This window comes from Mauremys mutica, chromosome 4, assembly GCF_020497125.1.
Source record: "Mauremys mutica isolate MM-2020 ecotype Southern chromosome 4, ASM2049712v1, whole genome shotgun sequence".
NCBI classification, from domain to species: Eukaryota; Metazoa; Chordata; order Testudines; family Geoemydidae; genus Mauremys; species Mauremys mutica.
This window is the reverse complement of record NC_059075.1, coordinates 7,335,071-7,353,904: the sequence shown is the minus strand read 5'-3', so window position 1 is coordinate 7,353,904 and position 18,834 is coordinate 7,335,071. Positions and strand designations below refer to the sequence as shown.

Genomic DNA, 18,834 nt, shown 5'->3' with positions numbered 1-18,834 from the left:
AGCTACACCAGGTGTCAGACATCTAAAGAACGCTCCCTTCCCAGTCCTACGAGGGAGACATTGCCAGGCTACTTGGAAAAATCTCACTGGCAACATGCACTTGCTTTCCACATGCAGCTGTGCAAGTATGCAGAGACTGTGGCCTTACTCTGGTAATGGGAATATGAGCTGCTGCCTCCCGGATGTTGGTGTAGGCTGCTTCCAGAACGATCAAGTCCACCTGGATGCCTTGGAAAGAGTAAGGAGTGTGAAACCATCGGTTAGGCTACGGACCATTCAATGTCCTTCGCGCTGCCTCCACGCCTCCCACCCCACCCGAAAACCACGCACAAGTTGCAAATCCAGTACATGAAAGGCAGGTGTTCTCATGTGCTAAGCATCTGTATTACCACCCCTCTGCCTCCACACACAGCCAAGTTAGGGGATTACAAACAGTCCCTTGTTCTGTCAGTATTCAGAGATTGTGCCTAATGCCTGAAACAGAGGTTGTTGGTGTCTCTCCTGTGACTGCAATGAGCTCGGGATCAGGCTCAATCTGGATACTTTGAAAATTAAAGAGGCTGGACAACAAACTTCAAGTTACTGCAATTTCTAGGTCTGCCCTGCTTGGCACTTGAACAGTGCCAAGGAAGCAGAGAGCAGCTGCCAACTCCCCTCCCATGGAGAGGAGTTCCAATGGGTGCAGAGCCAGCTCCCTAGGCCACTCACCCACCCTGCATCCCCCAGCACCCAGGAAATGCCAGAAGCACAGTGCACTCCTGCAATCCCTGGCTGACAGCCCTTGGGAGCTGAACCTAGCCAGTGCGGTGTAGACAAGCCCTTAGGTTGCTCTAAGTTTGGCTGTGATCACAGCGAGCTGTGACTAACTCTTGCGCCTCTCAGCTCCACCCAGCTGACGGGCTAGCCCCTGGTTATAAACATTTGAGAATTACCTTTTTCTTCAAGCAGTTTTCTTGCAAGGTTTGTTGCTACTCTGTAGGAAAGCAGAGAGGAGTCAGTGCATTTTAAAAGGAGATATATCAATTAAGGCCTGAACTGACCATTGGGTTCATCTCACTTGACCTCCCCTATAACACAGCCCAATAGACTCCCCTGAATCAATTCCTGCTTCAAGTCCAACAGTGGTGGTTGAAATGGGATTTCTTTCAGAAAGATCCACTCTTGACTTAAGCATTTCCAGGGACGGAGAATCCATCACAACCCTTGGTAAATTGTTCCAATGGTTAATTACCCTCATTGTTAAGAATTTGCTCCTTATTTCTAGTCTAAGTTTCTCTAGCTTAATCTTCCAGCCATTGGCTTTTGTTACATCTTTCTCTGATCGACTGGAGAGCCCTCTATCATCAGATTTCTGTTCCCCATGTAGATACTTTTAGACTAATCAAGACAGCCCTTTAACCTTTTCTTTGTTAAGTTAAATAAATTGAGCTCCTTGAGCCTGTCACCATCAAGCAGGTTTTCCCAATCCTTTAATCATTCTTGTGGCTCTTCTCTGCTGAACCCTCTCCAATTTTTCCCCAACATCTTTCTTGAATTGTTGACACCAGAGCTGAACACTGTATTCCAGCAGTGGTCACACGAGTGCCAGATACAGAAGCAAGATAACCTCTGCTCCTATTCAAGATTCCCCCGTTTATATATTAGCATTTTTGGCCACTGCATTGTACTGGAGCTCATGTTCGGCTTCCATATCCACCATGACCCCCCCAAAGCCTTCCTGAGTCCCTGCTTTCCAGCATAGAGTCCCCCAGCCTATAACTATGGCCTACATTCTTTGTTCCTAGATGGTAGGACTTCATATTTGGTTGTACTGTAAAACGTTTGCTTATGGCTGCCCAGTTTACAAGGTGACCAAGATCGCTCTGTATCAGTGACCTATACTCTTCGGTATTTACCACTCCCCCCAGTGTTTGGGTCACCAGCAAGCTTTATCAGTCATTTTGATTTCTTCCAGGTCATTGATAAAAATAGAGCCAAGAACCAATCTCTGCAGAACCCTACTTAAAAAAAAAAACCTCGCTCAAAGATAATTCCCCATTTGCAGTTACATTGAGATGTACCAGCTAGCCAGTTTAATCCATTTCATATGTGCCATGTTGATTTTGTATGTTTCTAGTTTCTTAAACAAGATGTCATATGGTACCAAATCAACTGCCTCACAAAAGTCTACGCATCATTACCTTTGTCAACGACAGTTGCAAGAAACAGTTTGCAGAAAGCTATTTGCCCTAACCCCATGTTGATTGGCATTAATTATTTTACCTTCTTTTAATTCTTTACTAACTTTATCCCATATGAGCCATTCCATACATTTTGACCAGGATTTACGTCAACAGGCCTAGAGTTACCCAGATCATCCTGTTCACTCCTTAAAACGCTGGCATAACTTGAGCATTCTTCCAGTCCTCTGGCCCAGGACATTACCCCTTCTCTAGGCAGTCTATGGAGTTCAGTGCCTTAGAAGTCACTGAAGTGTGAATACAAAGCCATTTTCCTACAACAAACAAGGCCTAATGGGAGAAATAGGGGATTGGACAGGATTTTCCTTTATTAAAAAGGAAGTTTTAGCAGTAGCTGAGATCAGAGGGGGGAGAGGAGAGCTGCATTACATGTTTGCAATTAAAACCCACCCTGGTATTTTAGGTTATACAGCAACTACCCATTTGTTCAGCAACACAAGGGATGCTTCACTACAATCCCTAGACTCTACATCCTTTGGCAGGTCTCCAGTACACTTACCCACTACCCAAGGAGTGTCCCCAGAAGAGCACTGTGCTATTTCCACTCCGGGCTTTTACCCAGTCATAGAGGCACATGGCGTCTGTAGTAAGTCCCGTCTCACTTGGATAGCCACTAGAGTCCCCATACCCTGGGAGGCAGCAGATTAGGGGTTATAACATGAACAATATTTTAACAAACAGTGAGACAGCTTTGTTGTTTTTTGTTTTGTTAAGTTTACCTCTGTAGTCAAGAGCCAGTATATGGAAGCCTGCACCACTCATCACCTGTTTAAGAAATTAAGCAACGTTACACTTCAAATGACAGACTAGGGCAGCCAGTGTATTTATTGTACAAAACTCAGAGCTACTGGTAGGGTGCTAGAAGAACCATCCGCCAATGGTGCATCCCCAATCCATGGAAAGGAAGGATTGGTACCAGCTAGATTTACTTGCCCGACTCCTAGCCACCACTCTGGTGTGCGCACTTGGCTTGCTTGTGTAAAAACAAATGAGCAGGATTTGGCACTACCAATCTTTGTTGGTGAGGTATGCTACCCTGGGAAGCGAGATAACAAGCAGTATTCTGGGATACCATCTGAGAAAGTCTCAATACCCACTCGTATCGGTCTGACCTACCTTCATCAAGGAAACTCGGTGCCCTGAAGCCCTGTAGAAGAGTTAAAAAAAGCTTTAACAAGGATTCATTGATTCTAAGACCAAGTCCTGTTTACCGGGGCACCCAGATTATAGGCAAAAGGAGGAAATGAAGCTTCTTTAAAGACAACAGGAAGCTGAAGTGCTCTTCAGCATTCTTAAAATGGATTAGTCTGTGCACTGTGGCCCTACACTAGAGGATAGTTTTAAATCTGACCACAGCATAGGAACCAACAGTTTGCAGCTGGCCACCTTCACAGATCAGTTAGCCTATTCCTTCATTGAATCAGCCCCAGGAAATTTTATTCACCTCCAATTAGATCCAAAATGGGTGTCCTGGCCTCTAGAATACAATACGAGAACCTTAAGTAACAGAGGAGTTTAGAACAAATTTAACATTTCTCCAATATTTCAAGTGCAAGTTATTTTATAGCACAATTTTTTCATATTGATTAGCGGTCAAGTTTATGCTTGGGGGGCAGGGGGGTGTTAAGACAGCCACTACAAGATTTGGGAGTAAAGACAAAGCTTTACCAAGCAACAGAAAGTTAACTGCCTAATATTTTAGCACCCAAGATGCTATAAAAATTGATCATCACTAAAGATTTAAAGTGATAGCCAGCGAGATGGAAGCCCAACACTCCATTTCAGCGCACGGGCACCAACTCTGGCCATATACATCCATGCGCTCCCAAGTCCATAGTTGCTGAAATACCAGAAAGAAACAAACAAGGAGGCTCTGGCTATTTAATTTTGTTTAAAAACGAGTCTGCCTCCAGGGAGAGGCGGTTTAGATCAATAACTTGTTTTCAGAGTCAACAGCCAAATAAAGAGCATTGTTTAAAAGAAATCCAGTCTAGTCACACTTTACAGCCATTCCAAGGGGATCGGAAGACAGCTCCTCAAGGCTGGCTACGATGGGGCTCACCCAACATTTCGGCAGCGTTTCAGGGTATGACTGCAACACACAGGTGGGGCAAATCCTGACGTGACTCTCGCCATGACATCAGTAGGTTCTATAGGTCCAGTCAGGGCAGGACTTGGTCAGGAAGGAGGCTCCAGGCACAAGGGGAGGCATGAAAGGAGACGGCACAAGGCAGACATAGGGGAAGGACAAAATGAGCAACTTGGACTGAGCAAAGGTGTGGGGACATGGGAGGGGGAGGGAATGAAAGGAGACAGGAGCAGGAAGGAGCTAAATTGCAGCAGGCCGTGAAGGTGAGAATGAGGAATCTGAAGATATGGAAGGACCAGAGAGTCAAGTGAAGGAATTCTAGGAAAGGCTGGACTTTGTCATAGCATCAGGCCAGGCAAAGGATCACCACAGTAGTGTTTTGGAAGGCTTGGCAGGAAGGCCAGAAGGAGACGTGAGCAGGAGTCAAGGCAAGAGACAATCACGGCCTGGAATAGAGTTTGGCAATGGAAACAGGAGAGGCCATGCAGACAGAACTGGCAGGCAGGAGGGTGTATTGTGGGGAGTGGATGCAGAGGTGAGTCAAAGAGGGAGGATGGAGGAGTTGTGCACAGTAATGGAGAAAGGACAGGCAGACACTTCAGTCTGACATGCTGAATTGACAGAATTCTCTTTATAGGAGACAGTTAACTGTTTTTAACCTATCTATGGTGGAAGCCGCACTGGGCTAGGGATTCTACAAACAGCTCCTGCCCCAAGAGCCTACAACCGAGAAGACACAAGAAGTGGTTGAGACAGAGTGGGTACCAAACAGTATTACAAGCCACATCATAAAACCACCAGAAAGTCAGGAATAAGTCTGCAGTCTCTACAAAAAAAGGTCACAAGAGTGAAAGAGCAGTGTGTGTTGGCAGAGGGGGGACTTCGAGTTTACAGTCAAACTATTCCTGTCTTCAGCTGACAGCAACAGATGTCACTGTCACAAGCAACACAATATACCCAACATGATGTAGAACCACCTACAAATGTAGTATTATTCATGTTAATCACCTGTTACCTCCATTGCCGTGGAGGTAAATTATAACGGGATTATCGTCTGCAAGAGTTTCTTCATACCAGCTGTGGTCCTTCCCTTGAGCTTCTATCCCCCTGCTAGCAGGCAAAACATGCCTAGAAGAACCAAGAGTATGTAATTAACAAGCCTGCTCAAGTGCATCTGGATATTCCATTGCTGATCAAAGGAGACATGCTACTGTTTCATGAATCAGACACTGGGAAGTGTATTTAGTTAATGGTCTTCAAAAACCAGGCAAGCACAGCCTCTTGTTAGGTAGATTCCGTCCATTTCTCTGTCCACTACTCTACACAGAATACCCTTCGCAGAGGAAAAACAATTGTTAGACCAAATACTAGGTTTTTAATTCAGCAGAACATAATGCAGCATTGTTTTTCGGTTTTTAAAATAGCTACATATCACCACTACAGTCCAGTAGCCAGGAACAGCTACACTGCGACAGATAAAGGGCTTTGGACACATCTGCTGGCAGCCAGTGTACAGGAATAATGGGGAAATACTGAACATCCAGTGGAGGAACCAAGGCACACAGCCAGGGGCGGCTCTAGACATTTCGCCGCCCCAAGCACGGCAGCATGCCACGGGGGGGCGCTCTGCCAGTCGCCAGTCCCGCGGCTCTGGTGGGCCTCCTGCAGGCGTGCAGGACCAACAGACCCCACGCAGGCAGGCCGCCTGCCTGCCGCCCGCCCTCCCAGCGACCGGCAGAGCGCCCCCTGTGGCATGCTGCCCCAAGCACGCGCTTGGCGTGCTGGGGCCTGGAGCCACCCCAGCACACCGCGCTCTGCAGCACACCACTGCTAGCCGACCCAGCTTGAGATTCAAGGCAGATTTTCACTAGCATGCCCATGAGCACATGGACTTTGTACCTGCACTGCTGCACCTTGGCATACATGGGCAGGTGGCTAAATATCAGGCTATCTAGCCCCAGGAATGTAGGTGTGTGTGCACAAACAGATCTGGTCAAAGAGTCAAGCGCTTTGCATCCAGATACAGTTGCTGCTTTGTAGAAGTGAACAATAAAAACAACTTCTGGAGACATGCAAGCTGTTACTTTGCTTTGTCGCTCCAGTTTACAGCTTTATGCAGAATGTAAGAATAAAGTTTTAGCTGGAGAATTTAGAAAGTTTAAGTTGACAGATTTTTACATTGCGTGCCACATGGTATCCAGGTGTTTAATAGAATTTGAGATTTGGAATTCTTAGACATCAGACCTCACCTGGGTATATGTTACGGTTAAAACACTTTTCTTCTGCTAGTCCATGAGAATCTGAGTGACCTGGTTGTCTACTCACCAGACACCGATGGTGACCTCCGGTTCGGTTGTGAGATAGAAGTTTACAGTATGGTTCAGCAGCAATTCAGGTTTCCCAAAGTCCACAAAGGGAAATGCCACTGAGAAAGACAAACCACAAAATACTAAGTGGCAATTTCTCCCCCCACAGTGCAGTAAACATCCTATTGATAGCTAGTCAGGATTAGTTCATGTCCATAGTCAAACTCAGCAGAGTATCAGATTCCTAGGAAGATGTTTCATGTTATTGCGAGAAAACCCAATTCCCAATCCCAACCTATCATGGGTGGAATCTTCTGCACTCAACTAGCTCCTCCCACTGACCTCAAAGGGCTTTTCACCTTTGGCTTCAATGGGAGCCCAGGCAGACCAGCGTCAAGCAGTTCTGAAATCTTTCCCCCTTCAAGTGTATATTATACACAGCACTTCCACACAGAGAAGTGATTGTACATATTTATACTATCTCTGCCAGCCTCAGGAGTTCATCTCGTATTCTAATCCAACCCCCTGCTCAAAGCAGGACCAACCCCAACTAAATCATCCCAGCCAGGGCTTTGTCAAGCTGGGCCTTAAAAACCTCTAAGGATGGAGATTCCACCACCTCCCTAGGGAACCCATTCCAGTGCTTCACCACCCTCCTAGTGAAACAGTGTTTCCTAATATCCAACCCAGACCTCCCCAACTGCAGCTTGAGACCATTGCTCCTTGTTCTGTCATCTGCCACCACTGAGAACAGCCGAGCTCCATCCTCTTTGTAAACCCCCCACCCCTTCAGGTAGTTGAAGGCTGCTATCAAATCCCCCATCACTCTTCTCTTCTGCAGAATAAATAAGCCCAGTTCCCTCAGTCTCTCTTCATAAGTCGTGTGCCCCAACCCCCTAATCATTTTTGTTCCCCTCCGCTAGACTCTTCACAATTTGTCCACATCCTTTCTGTAGTGGGGGGCCCAAAACTGGATGCAGTATTCCAGATGTGGCCTCACCAGTGCCAGATAGAGGGAAACAATCACTTCCCTCGATTTCCTGGCAATGCTCCTACTAATGCAGCCAATATGCTGTTAGCCACCTTAGCAACAAGGGCACACCATTGACTCATATCCAGCTTCTCATCCACTGTAATCCCGGGGTCCCTTTCTGCAGAACTGCCACTTAGCCAGTCGGTCCCCAGCCTATAGCAGTGCCTGGGCTTCTTCCGTCCTAAGTGCAGGAATCTGCACTTGCCCTTGTTGAAGCTCAGATTTCTTTTGGCCCAATCCTCTAATTTGTCTAGGTCACGCTGGACCCTACCCCTACCCTCCAGCTTATCTACCTCTACCAGCTTATTTGCACCTTCAGGAAGTTTGCGGATGACATCCATCCCATCATCCAGATCATTAATGAAGATGTTGAACAAAACCAGTCCCAGGACAGACCCCTGGGGCACTCTGATACCGGCTGCCAACTAAACATCAATCCATTGATCACTACCCATTGAGCCCGATGATCTAGCCAGCTTTCTATCCACCTTTAGACCATTCTTTAACTTGCTGGCAAGAATACTCTGGGACATGGTATCAAAAGCTTTGCTAAAGTCAAGATATATCATGTCCACCCCTTTCCCCATATCCACAGAGCCAGTTATCTCATCATAGAAGGCAGTCAAGTTGGTCAGGCATGACTTGCCCTTGGTGAATCCATGTTGACTGTTCCTGATCACCTTCCTCTTCTCCAAGTGCTTCAAAATGGATTCCTTGAGGACCTGCTCCATGATTTTTCTGGGGACTGAGGTGAGGCTGACTGGTCTGTAGTTCCCCAGGTTCTCCTTCACTTTTTTAAAAGATGGAGACTATATTTGCCTTTTTCCAATCATCTGGGACCTCCCCCGATCACCAGGAGTTTTTAAAGATAATGGCCAATGGCTCTGCAATCACATCAGCCAACTTCCTCAGCACCCTTGGATGCATTAGATCCAGCCCCATGGCCTTGTGCATGTCCAGCTTTACTAAATAAATAGTCCTTAACCTGTTCTTTCACCACTGAGGGCTGCTCACCTCCTCCCCATACTGTGCTGCCCAGTGCAGCAGTCTGGGACCTGACCTTGTCTGTGAAGACTGAGGCAAAAAAGCATTGAGTACTTCAGCTTTTTCCACATCCCTAGGTTGCCTCCCCCATTCATTAAGGGCCCCACACTTTCCTTGACCATGTTCTTGTTGCTAACATACCCGTAGAAACCCTTCTTGTTACCCTTCACACCCCTTGCTAGCTGTGACTCCAATTGTGTTTTGGCCTTCCTGATTACACCCCTGCATGCTCGAGCAATATTTTTATACTCCTCCCCAGTGATCTGTCCAAGTCTCCACTTCTTGTAAGCTTCCTTTGTGTTCAAGCTCACTAAAGATTTCTGTTAAGTCAAGCTGGTCGCTTGCCATATTTGCTATTCTTTCTGCACATCGGGATGGTTTATTCTTGCGCCCTCAATAAGGCTTCTTTAAAATACAGCCAGCTCTCCGGGACTCCTTTCCCCCTCATATTAGCCTCCCAGGGGATCCTGCCCATCAGTTCCAAGGGAGTCAAAGTCTGCTTTTCTGAAGTCCAGGGTCCGTATTCTGCTGCTCTCCTTTCTTCCTTTTGTCAGGATCCTGACCTCAACCATCTTATGGTCACTGCTGCCCAGTGACCAACTTCTACTTCCACCCACTTCTACTTCTCCTACCAATTCTTCCCTGTTTGCGAGCAGCAGGTCAAGAGGAGCATGGCCCCTAGTTTGTTCTTCCAGCACTTGCATCAGGAAGTTGTCCAACACTCTCCAGAAACTTCCTGAATTGCATAACATAAGTTTCCTGCACTCTCTACGTATAACAGCCTCAGCATCCCTGGTAAAGGCAGAGCTTGCTCAGTAAGTTTGTGTAGCTTGTTCCAAGATACCTCAAGAAACTCAAGTTGACAGCAATCAGGAGTATTTTTAAATCCTTTATTTTGGGAAAAGCCTGAGAGATGCAGAGTAAAAGTAGGCCCTAAAAATATGCCTGCAAAGTCTGAGGCATTGGGAACACAACCTCTCCCCTGTCCCTCCATTAGCTACTCAAGTGACTTCAAAGGCACTCTAAGCTCCTTAAGCCTGGCCCTGTGATTGAGGCAGTGACTGACTATGGGAGTACACACTTACTCCTGGGGGGAATTCTGCACCACTGCACATGCGCAGAATTCATGTCATCTGCAGATTTTTTTTCCTCCACAGAAAATACTTTCTGCCAGCGAGGCACTGCAGTTATGCCTTTTGGCCACCAGGGGCTGCTGTGGCACCAGGACAGCAGATGGCTCATTGTAGCAGCCAATGGAGAGGAGAAGAGGCTGCATTCCTTACAGTGCCCTGCCTTAGGGTGACAAATCGGGACAGGGTGGGGGTGTAATAGGAGCCTACGTAAGAAAAAGACCTAAAAATCAGGACTGTCCCTATAAAATCGGGACATCACCTGGCCCCCCAGACAGGGTCAGGTGACCAGGTGAAGAGACATGGGGGGACAGAATGGGGCACACAGGGCTGCTGGGGTGTGTGTCACAAACTGGGTTCAGAAGGATGGGAGTGGGGGTGCCTGACTGAATGGGAGAGGCTAGGGATCAGCCAAGGTCTGCATGGGGGAGGCTCCTCAACAATCCCCCCCGCCCCTCAAAAATTAAAAAAGTTTTACACTTCTCCCATTCATACCCCACCACCCTCCAGGTTCACTCCCAGGCTCCTTCCCAGCAATGACTTCCCTCAGCTCCTCTGTTACACACACACACACACCCCCGATTCCCCCAAGCCTTTGCACGGCTTCTGAGGGGTGCAAGAAACACAGTTCTGTCTCGTAGTTTAAAGGAATTATGAGTCAAACTTCTGTATTAAGATGCCTAGTAAGGATCTATTTGTCAAAAACATTTCCTGAATCTTTGTTGTCTGTATTGTTACAGACAAACTTGCTGACTGGTATTTTGAAATAAATGACCAAACGAATTGAAACTGGTGTGATTATATTGTTTCAGAGGGATAGCTGTGTTAGTCTGTATCAGTAAAAACAAATGAGGAGTCCTTGTGGCACCTTAGAGACTAACAAATTGATTTGGGCATAAGCCTTCGTGGGATATAACCCAATTCATCAGCTGCACGGAGTGGAAAATACAGTAGGCAGATATAAATATACAGCACATGAAAAGATGGGTGTTGTCTTACTAAATGGGGGGTCAGTGCTAATGAGGCCAATTTAATTAGAGTGGATGTGGCCTATTCTAAGCAGTTGACAAGGGGTGAGTATCAGAGGAAAATTACTTTTTGTAGCTCTAATTCAATCAAAGTGGATGTGAATTATTTTGACAAGAAATATGCAGAATTTTTTTTTTTTAAAAGTGTGCAGAATTTAATTTTTTTGGCGCAGAATTCCCCCAGGAGTAACACATGTAATGCCACCAGGAAGGTCAGGCCAATGAGGGATCTCCCATTGTCCCTTGCCTTCATCTGAAGCTGCTATTCTTACTCAACAACCTCTATGCATTTCTCATCCCACCAACCCAGCTGCACTGCAGAAGTGTTGTCAATCTGCCCTTCTCACACCACACCGCTTCAGGTTTACAATAAGGTTTTATTTCACATCCCAGAAATCTCTTCAAATTAGCCAGAATCCCCCAGTTACTTTTAGTCTTAGCCCTTGATACACGCTCATGCGTAGCTTTGATACTAGAAAAGCAACACGTACACTTTTGCTCACAAGCCGCCTCTTTTGCACTTTGATAATCAATAGAGAAAGAAATGCAATGAGTGCCACATCATTTCTTATCCGCACAAGTAAGTGGGAGGAATACTTACTAATGTTGAGAAAGACAAACTTGGCCAACAGCGCAGGAAAGAGACGTACAAGGAACGGTACGGAAACATAAATAATTAAGAGATGCAGGATTAGGGTTTTGAATAACCAGGATGACCTCCTCCTGCAAGACAAATAAGTGCCATTAATATACATTACTTTAAGAAAACATTTAGAGTTAGTTTAGGGGTCTTTACGCAAGACTGTGGGAGGGAGGGGTTGGGTCAAGTCTCTAGCTTATGGACACAATTAAAAAGGGGACCTAGAGTTTTGCAGGGGTGGGTTTTCTTCCACAGCAGGGGGAAAGTTAACGTTCTTGCAAAAGCTATTTTAAAAGAAGTCACTTCCCTGTCAGGCACTAGAGGCCTAAGCGCACCAACTGCTAGATTTGCTGTAGTACTGCTCAGCAGTGCCGCTGCCTGCAGAGACTCAAGTTAACCATCTTTTGTATTCTATGCCAAGTCTGGGAAACGATCCTCAGGTACTTCAAGAGGAGCACGAACAAGCTGGAGCACTTCTTCGGCATAGAGAAGGCAGCATGTGCACAGGGATTTCCGTATTCTCATCAACAGCCTGTTCAATTCTTCTAAAGCCGTCTTTCGTGAGGCAGGAATAGAATCACCGTTCAGAGTGTGTGCACATCAGTGCCCCATGCTGTGCCTAAGAGTTTTCAGACCAGGCTAGTCCTCACTTTTTACACCTCTTTTCCGGCAGTGCTTCAGAAGTCATGTTTCTAAACCTCGATGTTAACATACAATTACCTCCACTGCACACGCTACTCAGTTTTTAAGCCCTATTGCTTTCCAGGAGGCAAGATGCAATAAGTATTTGCTGTCTGAGATAGTTGGGCTGACCTAGGTTTTTCCGCCCCACCATGCTGTGGGAGGACAAATCTTAATTAAATGCTACTTGATTCATTTAGGCTCACGCGTATCCTCAAAAGTTCAGAGTATTTTGATATATGTGCACATTTGTAATACAGTTTGGACCTTTAATGACTAAAAAAATTAAAAGAATCCTACGAAGTGTGGAAACATGGATGAATTGCTAAGGGGGGTTCTAAGGAATAGCACAAGCGTGCAGGGAGAATGTCAGGAAGGCTAACGCACAACGTTACACTTAGCAAGGGCCATAAAAGGAAAGTTTCTAGAACTACATTAAGAGCAAGATGAAAGAGTACAGGTCCCCTGCTTAGAGGGAAAGAGCTAATAAATGATGAAATCAAGCAGGCTGAGGTGTTTAATAGCTACTTTGCTCAGTCTCCACTACAAATGCTAATGGAGACCAAATATTCAAACACAATATTACAAGGGGAAAGGAAGACAGGCCAACATAGGGAAAAACATGTTAAGGAATCTTACGTAAGTTAGATGTATTCAAGTCAGCACAGCCTGATGAAATTCATCTAAGGCAGGGGTGGGCAAACTTTTTGGCCCGAGGACCACATCTGGGTATGGAAATTGTATGGGGCGGCACCATGAATACTCATGAAACTGGGGGTTGGGGAGCAGGTTCTGGGGTGGGGCCAGAAATGAGGAGTTCAGGGTGCAGAAAGGGGCTCCTCCAGGCTGGGGCAGGGGGTTCAGGTGCGTGTGTGCATGTGCGTACGCTCCGGCAGGGGGTGCAGGAGGCTGCTCCAGGCTGGGACTGAGGGGTTTGGAGAGTGAGAGGGGGATCAGGGCTGGGACAGGGGTGCAGGCTCCAGGCAGCACTTACCTCAAGCAGCTCCCAGAAGCAGCAGCAGCAGCATGTCCCACCTCCATCTCCTACATGGTTCCCAGCCAATGGGAGCTGCGGGGGTGGTGCTTGGGGCGGGGGCAGCATGCAGAGTCCCCTGTCTGCCCCCTACATGTAGGAGCTGGGGGGAGGGGGGAACATGCTGCTGCTTCCAGGAGCCACAACATGTGCAGAGTGGGGCAAGACCCCCAACCCCAATCCCCATCTGGAGCAGGGCAAGCCCTGGATCCTGCTCCCTGACAGGAGCTCGATGGCCAGATGCGGCCCCCAGGCTGTAGATTGCTGCAGCTAGCTCCTGAAGTACCCTTAGATCAGGGCTGGGCAATCTTGGCACTGCTAGCAATCACCTTTGAGAACTCATGAAGGATAGGCAGGAACCCAGAGGGCTGGAGAAGGGCAAAGGCAGTACCTTTCTTCACAAAGAGGAACAAAGCAGACCCAGGGAATTCTAGACCAGTCTGCCTATTTTGATACCTGGAAAGATACTAGTACAAACTGATTAGTTTGTAAGCACCCAGAGGACAATAAGGAGTGAGGCTGTATGATCAAAGTATAAACATCTTGTATCATCTTTGTATCTAAAATTATGAATATTGACTATGTACCAGTACTTCAAAGGCGTGTCGCCGGGGTAACATTGGCAATAGGTAGCAGTCACAACACACCAGTAGCCCAATAGTCAAGTTTGGTTTTTTTTTGCAGGCCTTGCAGCGTAGGAGAGTTTTGAGGAGGGATTTGAAGGTTAGGGAGGTAGCTTTGCAGATGTTCACGGGGAGCTCCTCCCACATTTGAGGGGCAGCTAAGGAGAAACCAGGAAGGGACTTATTTGAAAGTTTAATGACTGGGCAGCACAGGCTGACATGATGGGCCAATTGGAGGCAAGCACTGACAGCTCAATAGCAAATGACAGATGATAGGTAGGGTGGGGACCGACGGCAGAGGATGTTGAAAGTAGAGAATAACCTTGTTTGATGTGCTAGAGAAGGAACGCACAGACTTAGTGATTTGCCCAAGCTGATGCACCCTCTCTATACTGCAATTCCCCACCCCCAATCTGTCAGATGGGGATAAACACAGCCTGTCTTGCATAGGCACCAACTCTGGGGGTGCTCTGAGGCTGAAGCACTCATGGGGGGGAATAGTGACGTAGAGCAGGGGTCAAGTATCCCCATGCAACTCAAAGATGGCACCTCTGCAGCAACACAGCGAGCTGGGGGCCCCATTTGAAAAGCAGCACTCTTCTTTCGAAAGAATTTGAACATGCTGTGAGCAAACATGGATTACTGCTCTAGCCGTTCTGCAAATGCAGTCAGTCTGTGCATGCAACACCCAGACTTTGAAGACAGCCTGGAAGCGCCTATTAATTGCTTCAGTTTTATCAGTTAGGTTAGTGCAGCACAAAGCTACCTCTGAAATGTATTAATACCCAAAAGAGGATGAATACACCAAGAACTACAGGAGATTTTCCAGAGTTACAGTCCCAGGTTGGGAGAGAAAGTTCACAGGATCACTGGGGAAATGAGGAGTCTTGCAAGCTAATGATGCTGGATCATGATGCAACTGTTGAGTCAGGTAAAAGGGCTTCCCACGCACACACTAACAGGAATTACTCAAAAGCTTCCCAGAAGATGCTGTTCCTATTGGATGTGGCTCTAGCCTTTGAGGGCACTGTCCAAACATGTTCAGCCACCCCCAGCAACATGACAGGATACTCATCGGAAAGCAAGCTAGCTATTTGCCAATGTAAGCCTAGCTAGATTGCTGCAGTTCATGGAGATTGCCAGAGTATGAATGTCTCACAGGCAACAGGAAGTTTTAAACTTCAAACCAGAGCTCTGTTAACACAGCTCCTGTTGAAGGAAAGACACTAATGTGGAGTGTTATGGAAAGGGAGGAAGAGAACTAGATGTTTGAGTATAAAGGGCCAGCGTCTTCAGCTCACATAAGCTGGAGATGTTCAACTGGAGTCAAGGGCGTTACACGAGCTGAGGATATGGCTCAAAGAGTAGAAGACGGTTGAGGTAATAGGGGTACAAATTCACTGTACATCTAAAAAACAGGGCAGATTTTCCAGAAAGCAAGACAGCCTAAGCGTGTGTCAGTGCATAAGAGGAGACACTGACGAAGGTGGTCACGGAAGAAGGGAAAGTAATATGGCAGGAAAGGTATCAGAAGTGGGGTAAATGCTGTGGATGGAGGAAGAGTTTTTACAGAAGAAATTGAGACAATAACCCTAGAACAAGACAGAAGCTTTTGAGCAAATGTTCTGACCAGCCTCGTGGTAGGCTGAATTATGCCAACTGTTATTGCTACCCTAATAATGACTCACACTTTCATTAACTGATCGTAATTAACATTGTAATTAACATCGTATTGGCTGATGCCTGGCTAGAGCCCAAACATACAAATGCATCGATGACATTTCGGGTCACATTAGAGCCAAGTTCTTTCTAGCCCATCCTTCACTTCATGCAGCCTCCCTGTGAAGTCAGAGCTGCACAGAGCAGAATTCACCCAGGCACCAAGGAGTTTACCATCTAGAGCAGGAACGGCTCTCAGATAGGAATGGGGGAAAACTTGCTTAAGAAAGTAGCTGGATGGGAACTGAATTGTAATATATTCCATGGGTGACACTTTTGTTTCAGCCTGAGAATGCTTCTCTTTTTATAGAAACACGAGCCACACATAGTTTAATAAAAATTGAACTATTCAGCAGATCTGTACTGGGATAAAGGGCCTGCCGTGACCTCAGTACTTCAAGGGAGCCCATACGCTACCACTATTTGTGCTGTATTTGGTGTGTGACTGGGCAAGGGGACTTCAGTCTCCTTTACTGTCAGTTTGTCACTTTTCACAAGCAGTAGGTACCAAGGAGGCAGGAAGTTACAAGCCACTACTTTTGATCCAAGAAAAATCAAAGCAATTCAGTCTATTTTAAGGTTTTATGATCCTAGCCATTCACAGTTGTAGACTTTCAGATAAATGACTCAGAAGAAGGTGCATTCATACCATGGTAATTTACACAGAATGCTGAACTGGATGGCCAGCTCTCCACATGTTGGTGCCACACAACCAAGACAACTCCTGCCCTGAAAAGTCTGCAACATAAGAGTCTCCGAAGGCAATTCAATCTAGAAAGGCGGGGCGGCTCCAGGCCCCAGCACGCCAAGCGCATGCTTGGGGCAGCAAGCCACGGGAGGCGCTCTGCTTGTCACCGGGAGGGCAGCAGGCAGGCAGCCTTCGGTGGCACGCCTGCAGGAGGTCCACCAAAGCCGCGGGACCAGCGACCAGCAGAGCGCCCCCCGCGGCATGCCGCCGTGCTTGAGGCGGCAAAATGTCCAGAGCCGCCCCTGTAGAAAGGGTAGAACCACAGGCAGGAAAATGACTAACTGGGGACTTGTTTACATTGAAATGGAAAGTGAGAATGTCTGTTTTAACAAGCTCTCTAGAAGACAGAGCAGGAAAATCTAGGAAACTGTCTCTCCTTTCCCTGCCTATGTTGACCCAGTCCTTAGACTAAGCTCCTGAAGAATAAACCATACTTTGTATGATTATTGATGCCAAGCACATCTTGGCAACTACTAATAAAAAATAAGGTCAGCACAACATACATCAGAAAAACAAGCAGAACACTGGATGCATCGGCAGCTCAGAACAGTTGTGAGAATTACTCACAGACGCCATGAAGAGTCATCTTAGACGAGACCGATTGCACTACTGTGTCAGATTTTGGATAAGAGTTTATCAACCTATTCTGATCTCTAGAGAGATGAAACAATAATTAAAGGTAGAGTGGGAGGTGATTTATGCAGAAAGCTAAGAAAAACAGGCTGGAATTTGTAGTAGATGGGAGAAGAGCCAACGGAGCTCCGAATGGATGAATACTAAGGAGGATTGTTAAAGCAGAAGCTAGTTGCTCTTCCACATCTGTTAACCCAAGGAAGCAGAAGAAAGTGGTAACTTTAATTCCTTCTTTGGGGTTCCCAGAAGAAGTATCTAGTATAGTCTATGTACAGAATTTATGTAAAAGCTAGCAGCAATTGGTTATTATTTGGGGTCACACAACATGCGCTAGCCCTCCTTTCAGATCGGCAACGTTCCTCTGAGCAATCTGTAACCACTGTAAAGTATATCGATATCGCTTCTGCTTTAATAAGCCAAACTGAACTGGCAGTGGGTGTAATACACTGCAAGCCAAACTATTAAAGAGCGTAGGTACCTGTGCATAAAGCAACCCTCACATATGCCAGCAGATGCAGCTAGTCAGGGCCAGCCTTAGGGAAAATAACACCCCTGACCCCCATGGGCATAGCACCTCTTCCATTGCCCCTGGGGGCTGCTCCTCCCCCCTCCTGCTCCCCCCAATAGGGTGACTAGATAGCAAGTGTGAAAAATCAGGACAAGGGGTAATAGGCACCTATCTCAGACAAAGCCCTGACTATCAGGACTGTCCCTATAAAAATCAGCACATCTGGTCACCCCAGCCCCAACACTCACTTCCTGCACCCACATGGGGAAACTGACCTGGACCCAAAGAGCACTTGGCAAAGCTGCTGGCGCCCCCCCCCCCCAACACGGCTCCTACAGACACCCAGGAGGCTGGGGAGCGAGGCCAGGCTCCCTGCATGCAGGTCACTGTCCCCACCGGGGCTGGGTAAAGGGAGGCCGCCCGCTCCTGATGCCTCACAACACAGCCCAGTGGGGACAGTGACCGGGATGCAGACAGAGGTTCGGGCTGCTCTGCACTCCCCCCACCCCCTCACAGCCCCCTAGTGGGGCAACAAGCAGCAGCGCATCACCAGTCCCCCCCACTCCTCCACTGGGGTGGGGGAAGCAGGGGTCCCCCAGGCACCCCCAAGCAGCCCTCCCCTGCCAGGCAGGAGCAGGTCCAGGCGCTGCACACCTGGCATCACTTCACTTGGAGCAGGGATTGGGGGGGAGGAGGGCAGGGCTGGAAGAAGAGGAGACCCCCCGGGAGGGGGGACCTACCCAGGTACACACGGGGGGGGGGGGGAGAAGAGACACCCCCCCACAGGGTGCACAGCAGCAGGAGAGAGGGAGGGGGGAGAAGAGAGTCGCCCCCTCCCCCAGCGGAGCGGGACTTACCCCCTGGGCCGCGGAGAGCCCGCAGGGGGGTCTCCAGCCCGGGCCGCGGGACCCTCCCCCTGGGGCCCGGGCGGCGGCGCAACTCCCCGCTGGCTGCAGCGCTTCATCCTCAGCTCTACGTCGACCGCCGCCGCCCGCCGCCCGCCGCCTTATCTGCGGGGGGCGGGGCCAGGCCGGCTCGGATCCGCCCCCTCCGCGCCTTATCCGCGGGATCCGCCCCCTCCGCGCCTTATCCGCGGCACCTGCGGGGGGCGGTGCCAGGCGGGCTCGGACCCGCCCCCTCCGCGCCTTACCCGCGGGATCCGCCCCCTCCGCGCCTTACCCGCGGCACCTGCGGGCTCGGACCCGCCCCCTCCGCGCCTTATCCGCGGCACCTGCGGGGGGCGGTGCCAGGCGGGCTCGGACCCGCCCCCTCCGCGCCTTACCCGCGGGATCCGCCCCCTCCGCGCCTTACCCGCGGCACCTGCGGGGGGCGGGGTCAGGCCGGCTCGGACCCGCCCCCTTCGCGCCTTACCCGCGGCA

General features: G+C 48.3%; 1 protein-coding gene across 1 annotated transcript in view; it reads right to left on the bottom strand.

The window, feature by feature from the left end:
* ABHD12B (abhydrolase domain containing 12B) overlaps positions 1-18,426 on the bottom strand; it is a 30,163-nt gene extending 11,737 nt beyond the window's left edge. The window contains exons 1-9 of the mRNA XM_045014164.1: positions 18,313-18,426; positions 11,472-11,593; positions 6,655-6,754; positions 5,338-5,457; positions 3,357-3,387; positions 2,960-3,005; positions 2,740-2,869; positions 933-973; positions 149-228 (exon numbers count right to left, since the gene is read on the bottom strand). Coding sequence (XP_044870099.1) covers positions 149-228; positions 933-973; positions 2,740-2,869; positions 2,960-3,005; positions 3,357-3,387; positions 5,338-5,457; positions 6,655-6,754; positions 11,472-11,593; positions 18,313-18,419 — 777 coding nt within the window. The 5' untranslated portion in view covers positions 18,420-18,426. The remainder of the gene's footprint in view (positions 1-148; positions 229-932; positions 974-2,739; positions 2,870-2,959; positions 3,006-3,356; positions 3,388-5,337; positions 5,458-6,654; positions 6,755-11,471; positions 11,594-18,312) is intronic.
* Positions 18,427-18,834: the final 408 nt, after the last annotated feature.